This window comes from Brachycentrus maculatus, unplaced genomic scaffold (assembly GCF_059751285.1).
Source record: "Brachycentrus maculatus isolate JH-2025_06_01 unplaced genomic scaffold, ASM5975128v1 h1tg000678l, whole genome shotgun sequence".
NCBI classification, from domain to species: Eukaryota; Metazoa; Arthropoda; class Insecta; order Trichoptera; family Brachycentridae; genus Brachycentrus; species Brachycentrus maculatus.
The window spans coordinates 8,318-26,005 of NW_028281410.1; the positions used below are offsets into that span (position 1 = coordinate 8,318).

General features: G+C 36.6%; 1 protein-coding gene across 1 annotated transcript; it reads left to right on the forward strand.

The window, feature by feature from the left end:
* The first annotated feature begins 1,458 nt into the window (after positions 1 to 1,458).
* On the forward strand, positions 1,459 to 17,257 carry LOC148300653 (uncharacterized). Its single transcript, XM_088274464.1, has 9 exons — positions 1,459 to 1,553; positions 3,999 to 4,131; positions 6,235 to 6,429; positions 8,331 to 8,504; positions 10,509 to 11,016; positions 12,635 to 12,891; positions 14,083 to 14,212; positions 15,382 to 15,519; positions 16,949 to 17,257. Exons 1-9 carry the CDS (start codon positions 1,459 to 1,461, stop codon positions 17,125 to 17,127), a joined length of 1,809 nt encoding a protein of 602 aa, XP_088130590.1. The 3' UTR covers positions 17,128 to 17,257.
* The last annotated feature ends 431 nt before the right edge of the window (positions 17,258 to 17,688 follow it).

The following is a 17,688-nucleotide window of genomic DNA, read 5'->3' on the forward strand; positions in this document are numbered from 1 at the left end:
CTGCTTAAAAATCAAAATTACGTCACCAAAAAATGGGCATGGCCGATAAAAAAATTATAATTATTCACTTGAGAACCTCTTCATGCCAAGTTACTGACGACACAATACCTTTCAAATAAAAAAAGCACGGCTTTTTAAATCTAATATAACAATCTAATATACAGATGCATAGAAAAATAATGCCAATATTTAAAATAACTGTTAAAAATTTGAAAAAAAAGCTATAAAAGGTAATTTCAAGGTTTTGATCGTAAACGTATAAAAAAATATATTTTTATTCAGACCTGAATGATGGAAGTTTAGCTTCTGAAACTAGTAGTCTTTAATAAAACTCAACTGGTAAAAAAACAAGTGTTTTTCTTAATCATTGTAATATAAAATTGAATCCCGATTTTAATGTGAATGATGACTCTGTATAAACAATCATCGTCCTACCCTCCTTATAAAATTATCAAACGTTGACCGGTCTGTGGAGATAATACGTTTGAGGACCACTGGTCTAGCCGACCGTGAAGCTCCCAGGTATTCGTAAGTGGATCAATAAGCAGTCTCGAAATATAGCTGGTCCATGCACAATTTTACATTCGCATCCCCTACAGTCGGTTCATAGTTAGCGACCCTTGGTCTAATCTAATTTGATTAAAATTTGATTCGACGTCAAATTGAAGGTTAAATCAAATGAGAATTGAGTATTGATCGTTGGTCAGTTGGCAACCCTTCGATTACGAACTTAATTAAAAATCGAGTTTACGTCAAATCTATGGTCAAATTAAAAAGATAATTGCTTTTTGATCGTTGGCGCCAGGTCTGGGATACTATACGAAAGCTGTTTTGTTCAAAAATCATATGTAGAAGTTACGAATCTGGATATCTTCATTATGTCAAACCCTTATCCGCACCCCAATGGTGCATAGGGCACTGCATCATATAAACGCAGTGTTATCTTGATCTTATTTTTTTAACATCTCATCAAAGATGAAGAAGAATATGGAAGTCTGGGCATTTACGGGGCTGACGACCGTCATAAAGGCTGCTTTAAGTGATCACTTTACACACGTGAAACATTCACCAATTCTACCAATTATTGACAATCACAATACTCAAATTCTTGGAAGTTCTATATATATATGAACCAATTTAGAAACCTTGTTCTTGAATCACTAGAACTTCACTAGAGACACCTATTGGCGAAATCCCGTAAATGCTAAGACTTCCATATTCTTCTTCATCAATCCACCAATTCTACCAATTATTGATAACCACACTGCTCAAATTCTATAAAAATAACTCCTGTAATTGGAGATAATCCCGATTTTGCGAACAAGTATTTGGACACACTCAAAATGTTGTAAATGTTTTTATTTTATTTAAAGGGGGATCTTGCAGAGTCGCGATGGGCGCGCAGGTCGGGCGCAGCGGCGGGTAGCCGCGCCCCCATGGGGCCCGCGCCGTAGCGCCATGGCAGCAGGAGGGCCCTGCACTCAGCAGCATGGGCAGCCTGCCGGAGCTCCGCCGCCTCAGCAGCCCGCCGCCGGCGCCGAGGAGGTCCTTTGGTGAGAGCGACACTAACTTCACTTTACTATACTTTGCTATGCTTTACTATACTTTACTATACTTTACTTTACTTTACTTTACTTTGCTTTACTTTACCATACTTTACTTTACTTTACTTTACTCCGCCTTAACCATATGGGTTTCGTCTTATGGGATTAGAGTGTTTTATTATTTTTTTTTTTATTAACATGATTTGTAATGATTAAATAAAACACTTGTTTTTATACCACTTGAGTTTTATTAAAAACTACTAGTTTCAGAAGCTAAACTTCCATCATTCAGGTCTGAATAAAAACTGTTTTTATTCAGACCTGAATGATGGAAGTTTAGCTTCTGAAACTAGTAGTCTTTAATAAAACTCAAGTGGTATAAAAACAAGTGTATTATTTCGAGAAATAAAAATACTTTGTGTTCTGATCCACTCACATTTTTATTTAACCAACTAGTTTCGGCAACAACCTGTTGCCCTCTTCAGGGTTACATTTATTACTTAGTAATAAATGTTACTGTATTAGTAATAAATGTAACCCTGAAGAGGGCAACAGGTTGTTGCCGAAACTAGTTGGTTAATAAAAATGTGAGCGGATCAGAACACAAAGTATTCTTATTTTTCGAAATAATATATCAATATGATCCACAAAGTTAATGCTTTCAATATTCAAAACATAAAAACAAGTGTTTTATTTAATCATTGTAACATGTCTTACCACAAAGTTAATGCCGAAACAATTAATAAAAAATGATTTGTATTGTTGGGTAATATATCCAAAATAAAACACGTTTTTTTGGATTGAATTCTACATTTATTTATGTATACGTGATGCGTTTCGTCTTCTTAGGAAGAAGAATATGCCCAAGAAGACGAAACGCGTCACCTATACATAAATATACATAAATAAATGTAGAATTCAATCCAAAAAACCGTGTTTTATTTTGGATATATTACCCAACAATTCAATATGGAATTCTACCAACTGTCTGCAGTTACAATAAATAAACATGAATTGTATACATTTATTCAAATAACAATTTTAAACATATTTAAAAAAAATGCTGAGACCCATAAAGCCACCTTGTGTTTCTTGTCGGTGGAGTTATTTTTTAATACATTTTTTATTATAATTTATATTTGAAGCACTAACCTTGTGATTTTTCATTTTATAATCAAAATGTAATTTTGTTTTAAAATCAGTATAAATATTTTATTATAACTTAATTATCATTTTGTCCGCCTCCGTAGTGTGATGGTTTGCACGCTCGGCTACCGTTCTGGAGGACCCGGGTTCGATTCCCAGAGGGGGGGTCTAATAAAGATAAATGATTTTTTTCCCTCTAGTATTTATTCCATATATCCCTGGACTGGTACCTGAAGCGGTGAGCTGATCACCTTCCTTTCGTGTGTTAACGATCTAGATAACACTGCGTTTATATGATGCAGTGCCCTATGCACCATTGGGGTGCCGATAAGGGTTTGAATGGAATAATTATAATGTCTACCGGTTTCGAAGGTAACCGCTTCTTTATCAAGACTGATCACAGTCTTGCTAAATAAGCGGTTAGCTTCGAAACCGGTAGACATTATAATTAAGTTGTAATAAAATATTTATAGTGGTTTTAAAATGAAGTTACATTTTAATTATTTTACATTTTTTATTGTTTTTAACCATTTTAACATAATATACACCCAAAAAAAATTAAGAATGCAAACATTTTACAATTTTCATAAAATGAACTCTTGATCATTTACAACATTTTGTGTATGTCCAAATACTTGTTCACAAAATATGGATTATCTCCAATTACAGGAGTTCATTTTTAATCAATGTTTTACTTAGTAAATACCACTATTTCTGAAAATCTACTGTGACACGTGTTTTTATTAATTCCGCACCATTTTCAAACACCGCATGATGCGGAATGCATCGAAACACGTGTCACTGTAGATTTTAAGAAATAGTGGTATTTACTTAGTAAAACGTTAATTAGAAATGAGCTCCTGTACTTGGAGATAATCCTGATTTTGTGAACAAGTATTTGGACATACACAAAATGTTGTAAATGATCAAGAGTTCATTTTATGAAAATTGTAAAACGTATATATTATCAATTTTTCTTTTTTTTTGGTGTATATTAGGTTAAATGGTTAAAAACAATAAAAATAATAATAATTGAAATGTAACTTTGTTTTAAAATCACTGTAAATATTTTATTATAACTTAATTATAATGTCTACCGGTTTCGAAGCTAACCGCTTCTTTAGCAAGACTGTGATCAGTCTTGATAAAGAAGCGGTAACATTAATTGAAAATGGATAGATTTTACCACAAAGTGACTGCCGAATCAATGAATGAAAATACAGGAGTTCATTTACCCATTCCTTTATTTTGCCTTTCATCCCAAATCCCACTACTGCATCAAATGGTACATGCCTTGCGATTACGTAGTCTTTTGACAGTTGTCGTTAATTTTCTGATTGAAGGTGCAGCGGCTGGTCTTCAAGTGCGCCAGATCTCTTCCATCTCCGCTCAAGCGGCCATCAGACTTGACAAGAATGTGATGTCTCCTGCCTTGTTGGAGGTAAATTATGTTATAGATGTCTCATATGAGATAAATCACCTACTGATTATTTGTAAAAACAAAGCTTAGCCCTCCATTTTCCTTCGTATAAACCAGGCCTGGCCAACCATAATTGCTCGCCGGGCCGCACCGATAGCCAAAAATTTTCCCAAGGGCCGCATACAGACATTAGAAAAAAAATTATAACAATGAATTTCATACTTATTGATTTTTGTAAGTATTATAAACAATTTGAACGCAGAGGTAATCAGAAAGTACAATCAGGGTAGTTGTGAAAAAAAAACATTTCTACGATCAGATTTGAGAAGGAAACACACATTGGACCAACAAAAAAATTATCTGTATAGTAATAAACATTTTGAAAATTTTAAATATTAATTTACACACAAAAATCAAACAATATTACCAAATTTATTTTAAATAAACCCCATTTATGAATGACCACTCAGTGCGAGATTTTAATTACTGTTCGTTAACTGATTTTTTTAGAGCTATTTCAATAGTTGTAATTGCATACCTCAACTGGTTTTCGAGATTTTACGAGATTGCCTTTAATTGACAATGCATAAGAGTGTGCAAACGGATATAGTTCATCGTTTTTATAACAACATGCATGATTTGGCTCATAGATAATAATCGAGCGCATAAATTTTGTTGACGTATCAAAAAGTGTATCACATTTATATAACTGGTTTAAAAATATATTCGTCAAACATGATCGCGGGCCGCTAGTTGGCCACCCATGGTATAAACGAAGGAAGATTGAAAACTGAACATTCCAAGGCGATACGATACGACCTTGCATTTGGCTGAGTTTATCATCATCGCTTTATACATTTCGCTCACTCCTTTCAACAACGTCATATATCAAAAAACTTGATTTTTCAGGAGATCGTTTTTAAAGTTTAAAAATATAATAAAATGTATTCAAAATAAATATCAAACCACTAATTGAACCTTTTACTGTGCAATAGATCTTTTTAGGTAAAACTCGAATGTTTTTTCTCCATTTGAAAAATATTCAGTATATTTAAAAATAATAATTAAATAATACATTTTCTTCAAAATGCAAAAACATCACTTTCTGCCCTGTAGCTGGTAAATATTAAGTTAAAAATATGCCGTTTTTGCTGGGATAAAGTACATTTTCTGGGCATTCCGAAAATTGACGATAATTGATATATGACTAATAGATGTGATATATTTTTTATTAAACTAGATTATCCACCAGATTATAGTATGAGATGTCAATTTAAAGGTGTACACAAGTGTTTAAAGTGATTGCTAGCCAAATCCCAAGTCGTAAGCCCTGGGATGCTCAAACTTTCATATCGTAGCCGTACAGGAAAAGGTGACCAACTACCAAAACGTAAAATGTTCAGGAGGCCCATTTAAGTCACTATTGCTTGGCAAGAAAATAAACATTAATGCAGTTAGTTACAACATTTTGAGTGTGTCCAAATGTACACACTCAAAATGTTGTAAATAAATTATCTGGTAAAATTATAAGCTTAATAATAAAAATGAAAACGGTATTTTCTGGCGTTTCTCATGTGTGTGATTATAATCCAGGATTCGGATCTCACATACTAATATAAGAGTTTCTGCTTAATAAAAAGCTTCTTTACATCTCACCAATAGATGTCTCTAGTGAAGTTCTAGTGATTCAAGAACAAGGTTTCTAAATTGGTTCATATATATAGAACTTCCAAGAATTTGAGTAGTGTGGTTGTCAATAATGGGTAGAATTGGTGAATGTTACACGTGTGTAAAGTGATCACTTAAACCAGCCTATGATGGTCGTCAGCCCCGTAAATGCCCAGACTTCCATATTCTTCTTCATCTTTGATGAGATGTCAAAAAATAAAATGCAGTTAGTCATTTTTAACAAGTCAATATATTATACTTCCAAGTTTAAAATCCTTTGGGATTTTTTCAGGGCAATATTAAGCTAGTAAAAGATCAAATAATCAATGATCACGTTTTTGTAAAAAATGTTGGTCACTTTCTCCTGTATGACTCCGATATCCATTATTCATATCAAGTTGAGGCACATTATCAGCAGCTATGGGCACGCCATGTATTATAGAGCGCTCGTTGCAGATCCAGTCGGGCCGGCGCCGCGAGTCGTGCAGCTCGTCCGTGGGCGCGGCGTCCGTGCGGCGCCTGGTGCGCGGCGGCGCCGCGGCGGCGCGCCCCGGCGACCCGGCGCGCGCGCTGTGGGCGCGCCACGCCGCCGCCGCCTGCGTGGCGCGCGCGCTGGCCGCGGCGGCGCTACTGCCCCTACTCGCCCTACAGGTATATTCTTCTTCTTCCTCTCTAGCTTTCTATTTTATATTTTTTTCTAAACCCACCCGCAGGGATTATATCGTCGGATCATCTTTATTAGGGTCTTCCGACACCTCTTTTTCTCTCCCAAAGTAACTAACTAACTTATTAACTAACCATCACGCCGTTTCTCCGCAGGGATAGGCAAAGAAAATAGAACGCCACACCACTCTGTCTTTTCAAACATTTTCGCCTATTCCACGTTCATGCATCTCCGCATACATACCCGCCGATTGTTACGACTCCTAACCTGACCACTTCCGAGTATTTGGCGTACCTGATCGTGCCATGTTTTTCTCGGTCTTTCTCTGCTCCTTTTTCCAATTACATTCGCCTCATAAATTTGTTTTACCGCTCTTTCCTCACTCACTTTCTTAATTTTATCGATAATGCTTATCTCAGCTTTGCATTCCTTCCTTATTTTACATCTTGTGGGGTCTTGCCCCTTGCCACTCGTCTCTTGTCACGTGATCCATGAAATCCTCTTTTTTAGTTTTCTATATTCTTTATTCAGCTCGGAACCGATCTACGTATTTCTACGTCTATTTCCTTCTCATTAAACGTAGGACAGTCGAGGAATGGCAGCATCGTTGGGATGTGGCCACAACTGGACGTCGAACCTTTTCATTCTTCCCCGACGTAAGGCAGAGGCTGTAACCGAAGTCTCTCTTCATGAGCTCTATGAAGTGAAATAGCAACTACAAGTGCTCTCTTCACTGATGTGTAAAGGCAACTAGCTGTAACTCAAGTTGCGGCTGTTTGGCGTAACACGAAACAAAACTAACACAAACTCAAAACATTCTTATACAATTACAGTTTTTGCTCTATCTCTTTCCATATTGATTATACAAATAGCCTCAAAATTGTATTGATTTGATACATTACTCACTTCTTTCAACAATGTCATATATCAAAAATCGTCAATTTTCAGTTGTGCATGTTTTCGGAATGCCCAAAAAATGTTCCATATCCTAGCAAAAGCGGCATATTTTTAACTTAATATTTACCCGCTACAGGGCAGAAAGTGTTGTTTTTGCATTTTGAAGAAAAGGTATTGTTTTAAAAATACTAAATATTTTTCAAATGGAGCAAATTCATTCAGGTTTTACCTAAAAAGATCTGTTGCATAGTAAAAAGTTCAATGAGTGGTTTGATATTTATTTTTAATACATTTTATCATATTTTTAAACTTTAAAAACGATCTCCGGAAAAATCTAGTTTTTTAATATTTCGCTCACTCCTTTCAAGAACGTCGAAAATCTAAAATCGTCAATTTTCAGTTGTGCATGTTTTCGGAATGCCCATAAAATGTACTATATTCCAGCAAAAGAGGCACATTATTAACTTAATATTTACCTACAGGGCAGAAAGTGTTGTTTTTGCATTTTGAAGAAAAGTTGTTGTTTAATTATTTAAAAATATGCAATATATTTTTCAAATGGAAAAAAAAAACATTCGGGTTTTACCTAAAAAAACTGTTGCACAGTAAAAAGTTCAATAGATGGCTTTATATTTATTTTTAATACATTATACTATATTTTTAAACTTCAAAACAATCTCCTGAAAAATCAAGTTTTTTTTATATATGACGTTGTTGAAAGGAGTGAGTGACATGGCAAAAAGCATCACTTTAAGTTAACTTCTAACTTGTTTATCTCAAAACTTCTGTTTTTAGCTTGCGGCTGTTTGCCTTTGCACATTAGTTCATGTAGTTGGCAATCATATGTCAATCATGGGCAGAATACTCTCGAGAACTAGAAAATTTGTAGAATCAGCTGTCGACACGTCAGATAAACCCAGTAAATACCCAGACTACCATGTTCTTCTTCATATTGAGGTATGAATTTGAATCACATGGACAATATTTTTAGGGCTCTTTGGGCGCCTGGCCTCCGGGGGCGCCCCTGCTGGTGCTGCTACACGGGGCTGCCGCCCTGTCCGCCCTCGGGGCCCCCGCCCTCCTGAGGGCCATGCCCCCCGCCCGGCTGCTCACGCTCGTCTACACCCTGATGGCTGCCTTCATGCTGGCGCACACCTACCCGAAGGTATCAAACACTGCGCCAAACCTAATCCACACTTCTAAATGTAAATTCATAGTAAAATCGGGATACAATTTTATATTGTTTCACATTTTCAATAAATTTCGCAACTTAGTTAAAAAAATTGCTTTGCAAGAGCAGATCTGTTAGGAAGCCTAGATGCTTCTGTATCAGATCTGGGCATGCGGTGGGACAGCTTTCGATATAATACATACTTCTGTCATAATGTATTTATTTATTGATTTGGCGTTTGATTTGTAGAGCTCCATTTTGATTTATGTATTAATTTTTAATCAAACACAGATAATTTGAGTCTACTAAGTTGTATTTTATTAACAAAAACCAATAATTTTTATGTGTTTTTTTTAGTAAAATACAACTTAGTAAACTCAAAAAATCTGTGTTTGATTTAAAATTAATACATAAAATAAATGTATTATTTTGTTTTTTTTTTTAATTTAAAAAGTGTTCTATCGATAAAACAGTGTGGGATAGAGAAAAGCCAAGATGGCGACATTAGGTAAATTCTGGGAATGGTTTGATATTTTTTTTTTCTTTGTTTCCAAAGATTTGGAGACACTCAATATGTAAATAAATTATCTTGTCAAATTATAAGCTTAAATAATAAAAATGAAAATGGTATTTTCTGGCTTTTCTCATGTGTGTGATTATAATCCAGGATTCGGACCTCACATAGAAATATAAGAGTTTCTGCTTAGTAAAAAAGCTTCTTTACATCTCACCAATAGATGTCTCTAGTGAAGTTCTAGTGATTCAAGAACAATGTTTCTAAATTGGTTCATATATATAGAACTTCCAAGAATTTGAGTAGTGTGGTTGTCAATATAGGGTAGAATTGGTGAATGTTACACGTGTGTAAAGTGATCACTTAAACCAGCCTATGACGGTCGTCAGCCCCGTAAATGCCCAGACTTCCATATTCTTCTTCATCTTTGATGAGATGTCAAAAAATAATAAACTTTATTATCATTGTTTTATAAATATAACTATAATATACGAGATCGGACGGGGATCAGGACCGTCGAGACCCTGTTTAGAGCTGCCCAAGACAAGGACAATTACTCTCAAATGATAGTCGACGTCATAGGGACCTGACATGACACGCACAGAAGAAGATATGTATTTTTTAATACTTCTTTTGGCTTTTTGTGAAGCGCGCGTTTCCATAAAATGACTCTTTTCAGGGCCTCTATCAACAATGTATGCTTAAGATATCGTAGTCATACAGGAGAAAGTGACCAAGTGCATTTTTTTTACAAAAACGTGATCATTGACTGTTTGATATCTTACTAGCTTAATACTGCCCTGAAAAAACCACAAATTAATTTTAACTTGGAAGTATAATATTTTGATATGTTAAAAATGACTAACTGCAATGACGTTTGTTTTCTTGCCAAGCAAAAGTGACTTAAATGGCCCTCCTGAACATTTTACGTTTTGTTAGTTGGTCACTTTCTCCTGTACGACCACGATATGGAAAAATTTATATTAAGTTGAAGTGATTTAATGCACGAAATGGATCGAAATAACACCCCATAAGAATTTATCTTCACCAAGATGGTTAAAAAGTTAGTTTGATAATATGTCGCTCACTCCTTTCAAGAACGTCATAAATCAAAAAACTTGATTTTTCAGGAAAACGTTTTAAAAATTTAAAAATATAATACAATGTATTAAAAATAAATATCAAGCCACTTATTGAGCTTTTTACTGTGCAACAGATCTTTTTAGGTAAAACCTGAAGGTTTTTTCTCCATTTGAAAAATATATAGTACATTTAAAAAAACAATTAAACAATACCTTTTCTTCAAAATGCAAGAACAACACTTTCTGCCCTGTAGCGGGTAAATATTAAGTTAAAAATATGCCTCTTTTGCTGGGATATAGTACATTTTCTGGGCATTCCGAAAACATGCACAACTGAAAATTGTCGAATTTTGATTTATGACGTTCTTGAAAGGAGTGAGCGATGTGTAAACTTTTTTTCAGATGTATATCTTGGTGCCTGCGTATCTCGCTGCTGGGATATGCTGGACGCCTCTAATGTTGGCCCACGACCACGTGCTGGGTGAATTGGCCAGCGAGGGAAATCATTACAAGGGCCCTCCTCCAGCCGGCCTCCACCAGCCGTCGAGGCAGCACTCGGAGCGCCAGACTCTTCTGCGCCGGCTGACGAGGGCTTCCAGGACCGCTAGGGACGCCGGGCTCCTCCTGGCGGCCATCGTGTTCCCAATCCTGCCTTCGGCCCTGCACTCTGGTCTCAATATGGTGGCCGATTTCAACAACACCGGGTGTCTGCTAGCTCCGCCGTGCAGTTCGGAGCTCTACGGAGCTAATTCCAGTCTCCAGGTGGAGAATCTGTTCTCGTGGGAAGAGAAACGAGCTTCAAATGCCACGGAACAGAACTGGGCGGCTAAAGAGACAGAAGAAGAACTGGAAGGATGGAGAGAACAAGCCTGCGGGTACAGGGGATGTCCTGGAGATTATATACCGGAAGGTAAAGATAGTACTTTTGATCCATTTTACTTTCTATTTTTTTGATAAAGTTGTACCATTATCCATATCCATAAAGACATAAAACAGTAAAATAGAGCTAATGCATTCCTTCCTTATTTCACTATTCGCACATCTATCATACATCGTTTTCTTGCACATTCTTCTGAGAGATCGCATTTCGACTGCATTCAGTCTACTTTCATCCTTCTTTTGCCAACTCCATGTTTTACTTCCATACATTAGAGTTGGAACCAGGACTCCGTTGTGCACTGCCAGTTTAGCTTCCGCTAATAGGTTTTTATTTGCTATAACTGATTTCAGTGCACCATTCACTTTGTTCCCAGCATTCACTCTCCTTTCTATGTCTTTATCAATCTTTCCATCCCTAGAAAACATACAACCCAAATACACGAAATCATCTACCTATTCCGCAATCTCTCCAAAGCAATGCAAAGCTGAGATAAAAATTATCGATAAAATAAAGAATGGTGTGTTGAGATGGTTTGGACATGTAGAACGAATGAGTGAGGAAAGAACGGTAAAACAAATTTATGAGGCGAATGTTAGTGGGAAAAGAAGCAGAGGAAGACCGAGAAAAACATGGCACGATCAGGTATGCCAAATACTTGAAAGTGGTCAGGTTAGGAGTCGTAACAATCGGCGGGTATGTATGAGGAGATGCATAAACGTGGAAGAGGTGAATAATGTTTGCAAGGACAGAGTGGTGTGACGCTCTATTCTCTGTCTACCCCTGCGGGGAAGCGGCGTGATGGTTAGTTAGTTAGTTAGTTAGAGCTAATGCTATTCTTAAGGTGGAGACTGACCGAAGCATTTCGTCGTAAAATAACGTCGTAACATCGCTCGCGGCGAGCATCACCGAGCATTTGAAACTATGGATGAAGCGCTCGGCTCGCTGTACTGACTGCCTGAAAGCTCGCATCGTAACATGTTACGTTACGACGAAATGCTCCGGTCAGTCTTCATGCGCAATTAAGAATTACTCTTGCATAACACACGAAAGAACCTCCCAGGAAAGCACACAAAATACAATAAACACACTTTATGGTAACGTACTTGGAACAAGATTCAAAACACAGAAACACATCAAAGAAAACGTAAAACACATCTATTTCAAACTTTATAAAATCAAACAACTTTGTTTTAACCACTTTTAAAAAAAATAATAAGTACACTTTAAGCTACTGGTTTCGACATGAACTTTGTCATCACCAAGGTTTATTAAATTCTAAAACATTAAAAACATTCAAATACTCGATATTAATTACATTCCCTAAAAATCCAAGAAAAAAATATTTTGATCAAAACGTTGATTTTTTTCCAATAAAGTTGTAGAACCTGCTTTTATTATCCATAAAGTCTTTAAAAATAGAAGCTATGTATAAAAGAGCTATTCATAAATGGATTATGGAAGTGGGAACATCTGAAATAGATCTCATCATTTGGCAATACCGAATTTGATTGCATAGCATAAACAATTCTTTTAATATTATTTAAACAAAAATTTACATCTCATCAAAGATGAAGAAGAATATGGAAGTCCGGGCATTTAGGGATTTCACCAATAGATGTCTCTAGTAATTCTTTATATTCTCAACCAGGTTTCGACGGCAGAGAAGAAATGTCTGGCATCGACTTGCTTCCTTACGCCATGGGGTTGTTCTGTACCATGGCTGCTCTATCCTCTGTCTGGTGCTGGAAGGACGTGGACAGCAGGGGGGGCAGGGCGGCGTCCGGGGGCCCCATACCCTGGAGGGCAGCCTTGTCGGCCCTGAGGGACTCCAAAATGCGTCTAGCTGGACCGCTGGCCTTCTTCATAGGGTTGGAGCAGGGATTCTTGTACTCGCAATTATTGCAGGTAGGATAAAAAGAAATATGAAATATTGCCATATACTTGGTACTCTAGATCTAGATTCTAGATTCTAGAATCTAGAATCCTTTTCGTTTGGTTTGATCAAAAACTAAGAATAGAGTTTTATATTATATCCATTATTTTGAGTGTATCCAAATACTTCTTCACAAATCTGGATTATCTTCAATTATAGGAGTTATTTTTCATGTTAGTTTTTGGCATAGAGATAGGGATTTTTGACATCAACATAGAATCTATGTTGATATATAATAATCATCTGATGATGAGATGACAAAAATTATATTCTGTAGTTAGATAGTGCCGTATGATTTTCAAATATGTACCATATGTGTCATAGGTGTATTTGTTTAGAGTTGTATTTTTGAGATGTTGAAGGTTGAAGAATGAGTAAGAGCTGTTTCTTATTATTTTTTATTATTATTAAAATTCAGACTTTGCATACGGTGTTTGAAAATGATGCGGAATGCATAGAAACACGTGTCACAATAGATATTAAGAAAAAGTGGTATTTATAAAGTAAAATATTAATTAAAAATGAAAGTGCCGTATGTTTTGTACGTAAAGATTAAGCTTATGAAGGTGGGTTTTACGCACAAGAGATTATGCTTGAGAAAGTGGGTTTAAGACATAAGAGAGCATTCTTAAGAGAACGGGTTTTGGGCACAAAAACTATGGTTAGGATAGTGGGTTTTGGTGTAGAGTTGATTTTCTTAAATATTTTTCGCAGATACTTTGTGGCACATTTTATAAAATAAAACAACTTTGTTTTAACCACTTTTAATTGGCACACTTGTTCCAACCGGTTTCGGCAAGAACCTGTCATCTTCAGGGTTTATTATTCACTGCGCAATGCTCAATAAAAGCAGTTTTTTTTTAAGAGTTTTTCCCGTTTCTTTAAATCACATTTTCATATGGTGTACGGAGTGCGTGGAAGTTTGATATCGTAAGGGAAGAGTAATTAACTATAACCTAACTATGAGTATTTCAATGTTTTAGAATTTGTACATAAACCCTGAAGATGAAAAGGTTCTTGTCGAAACTTCTTGTCTTGGTTGGAAAAAGTGTACCAATAAAAAGTGGTTTGTTTTATTTTATAAAGTTTAAAGTTGATTTGTTTTGTTTTAATAAAATAAAACTATTGGGACTTTTAACCAATTAGCCTCATGACTTGTCTAGTGGTACGTAGTCTGCGTGACTGGAGGGTCCCAGGTTTGGACCGCCTTGGCCGGAGCCGCCGCGCTGAGGGCGATGGTGGCTGGTACGCTGAGCATGCTGCTTGCGCATGGAAGAAGAAGACTAGTCGCAGGTTAGTCACACACACTATTTATTTTCCAGGATTTTTTCCTGCACAGATACCCTGTTCCGACAGAAAAATCGGCGAATGTAGTAGTTAGCAACGGCAGTTATTTCAATGAACCCTTTCCGGTCCCCCAAAATTAAAAAAAAAAAAAAAAACTAGGTAGACAGTTGCATTCTAATAGGAAAAATATTTTCTCCTCTGCTCCACATACTGTTGTAATAGATACGAGTGACAAAAATGTAAGCTAAGCTTACATTTTTGTCACTCTTGGAATTTAAATAAATAATACTAATGATGAAAAAATGTCGAATAAAATCCGACATGGGACCTAACAGCATAAAATCGATGTCGGATGAGATTCGACATTGGACCAGTAAGGGTTAATTCATTGATGGTTAAGTGGTTTAATTTAGCAAAAAAACGACAGTTTCATCTGCATACACCCAATATACGAGTACACATAAATTTACAAAATATTGAATAAATACATTTTATTTTATTTATTGTAACTGCAGACAGTTGGTGGAATTCCATATTGAATTGTTGGGTAATATATTTAAAATTAAACACGGTTATTGGATTGGATTCTACTTTTATTTATATAAATATGATAATTTGAGACGCGCTTCGTCAATTCACATTTACATTTACATTCAATTAACATTATCAAACTCTAGTGTTGATAATGTCTTAATAAGGCGAAACGCGTGACATATATTTATATATACTGATGTATGTAAATAAAAATAGAATTCAATCCAATGGCCGTGTTTAATTTTAAATATATAACCCAACAATTAAATTTTTTAAATTAATTTTTTTTTTATAGTTACATTTATTTAAATCACAATTTATACATATTTCGAACTTTTTTTGCAGAGACCCACCAAGCCACCTTGTGTGTCTTGCTGGTGGAGTTCTTTTTTAATACATTTTTTATTATTTTTACTAACGATTTTAACCTAATATACACACAAAAAAGAGAGAAAAATTAAGATAATATACATTTTACAATTTTCATAAAATTAACTCTTGATCATTTACCCATTCCTTTATATTGCCTTTGTTCCATATTTTATTTTGACCTCTGACATCCGTCGGCAACAAATTAAAAATGTTCGGAACGATATATTGCAGTGTTCGATTGCATTAATACATTTTATGTTTCCCTACAGGTGTGGGTTTAGTGTGGCACGCTTGCCTGCTACTGGCTTTAGTAGCCTGGCGAGCAGCTCGCTCCGACCTGCAGCTACCCACTGTCATGGCGGCAGCTTGGGCGGGCTGTAGCGCTGTATGGGATCTCTTGCTGCCAAGTAAGTGCATTCAAATAATAATAATAATAAAACCCTTATCCCATCCCAATGGTGCATAAGTGCCCACTGTCATGGCGGCAGCCTGGGCGGGCTGTAGCGCTGTGTGGGATCTCTTGCTGCCAAGTAAGTGCATTCAAATAATAATAATAATAAAACCCTTATCCCATCCCAATGGTGCATAAGTGCCCACTGTCATGGCGGCAGCCTGGGCGGGCTGTAGCGCTGTGTGAGATCTCTTGCTGCCAAGTAAGTGCATTCAAATAATAATAATAATAAAACCCTTATCCCATCCCAATGGTGCATAAGTGCCCACTGTCATGGCGGCAGCCTGGGCGGGCTGTAGCGCTGTGTGGGATCTCTTGCTGCCAAGTAAGTGCATTCAAATAATAATAATAATAAAACCCTTATCCCATCCCAATGGTGCATAAGTGCCCACTGTCATGGCGGCAGCCTGGGCGGGCTGTAGCGCTGTGTGGGATCTCTTGCTGCCAAGTAAGTGCATTCAAATAATAATAATAATAAAACCCTTATCCCATCCCAATGGTGCATAAGTGCCCACTGTCATGGCGGCAGCCTGGGCGGGCTGTAGCGCTGTGTGAGATCTCTTGCTGCCAAGTAAGTGCATTCAAATAATAATAATAATAAAACCCTTATCCCATCCCAATGGTGCATAAGTGCCCACTGTCATGGCGGCAGCCTGGGCGGGCTGTAGCGCTGTGTGGGATCTCTTGCTGCCAAGTAAGTGCATTCAAATAATAATAATAATAAAACCCTTATCCCATCCCAATGGTGCATAAGTGCCCACTGTCATGGCGGCAGCCTGGGCGGGCTGTAGCGCTGTGTGGGATCTCTTGCTGCCAAGTAAGTGCATTCAAATAATAATAATAATAAAACCCTTATCCCATCCCAATGGTGCATAAGTGCCCACTGTCATGGCGGCAGCCTGGGCGGGCTGTAGCGCTGTGTGGGATCTCTTGCTGCCAAGTAAGTGCATTCAAATAATAATAATAATAAAACCCTTATCCCATCCCAATGGTGCATAAGTGCCCACTGTCATGGCGGCAGGCTGGGCGGGCTGTAGCGCTGTGTGGGATCTCTTGCTGCCAAGTAAGTGCATTCAAATAATAATAATAATAAAACCCTTATCCCCATCCCAATGATGCATAGGGCACTGCTTCATATGAACACAATGTTATCTTGATCGTTTACACACGAAGGAAAGGTGATCAGCCCTCCGCTTCAGGTACCAGTCCAGGGTAATATTGAATAAATATTACAGTGAAAAAATCACTTATATTTATTTGACCCCCCTGGGAATAGAACCCGGGACCTCCAGAACGGTAGCCGAGCGTGCTGACCATTACACTACGGAGGCGGACTAATATAAATATAAAATAAACAAATTCTGCTACGCTCGTTTGTTTTCCAGCCCTGGTGGACGAGCCCATACCCAGCGGTCGAGCCGCCCTAGCACTATCATTGCGCGCGCTAGGGCTGTCCCTCGCGCTGGCGGCTCGCGCGCTTCTGTGCGCACGGTGGGCCCTGCGCGCGTTGTTCTTGGCATTACCAGCGGCAGCCCTGCCACTGCTCTTCGCGCCGGACGAGTGACGTAACACAAAACGGATGTAACAAATAAAAGAAAAAAAAAACTGGAATTTCGAATTATTTTTTGTCATCTTAACATAGATGAAGAGGAATATGGAAGTCTGGGAATTTACGGGGCTCGCGACCGTCATAGGCTGGTTTAAGTGATCAATTTACACAAGTGTAATATCCACCAATTCTAGCCACACTGGTTCAAATTCAATTCAATATATAGAAGTTCTAAGAATTTGAGTAATGCTTGATAAAAAGCTTCTTTCATCTCACAATAGATGTCTCTGGTGAAGTTCAAGTGACAAGCATAATGTTTCGAAATCGGATCATATATATATATATATATATATATATATATATATATATATATATATATATATATATATATATATATATATATATATATATATATATATATATATATATATATATATATATATATATATATATATATATATATATATATATATATATATATATATATATATATATATATATATATATATATATATATATATATATATATATATATATATAAATATATATATATATATATATATATATATATACATA

Excerpts from the sequence above, each read along its gene's own strand:
- LOC148300653 (XM_088274464.1), top strand. The coding sequence starts at position 1,459 with ATGGCAGCAGGAGGGCCCTGCACTCAGCAGCATGGGCAGCCTGCCGGA. Across the intron at positions 11,017-12,634 it reads TGGAGATTATATACCGGAAG|GTTTCGACGGCAGAGAAGAA; the intron begins GTAAAGATAGTA and ends ATTCTCAACCAG. Across the intron at positions 12,892-14,082 it reads TGTACTCGCAATTATTGCAG|TGGTACGTAGTCTGCGTGAC; the intron begins GTAGGATAAAAA and ends TGACTTGTCTAG.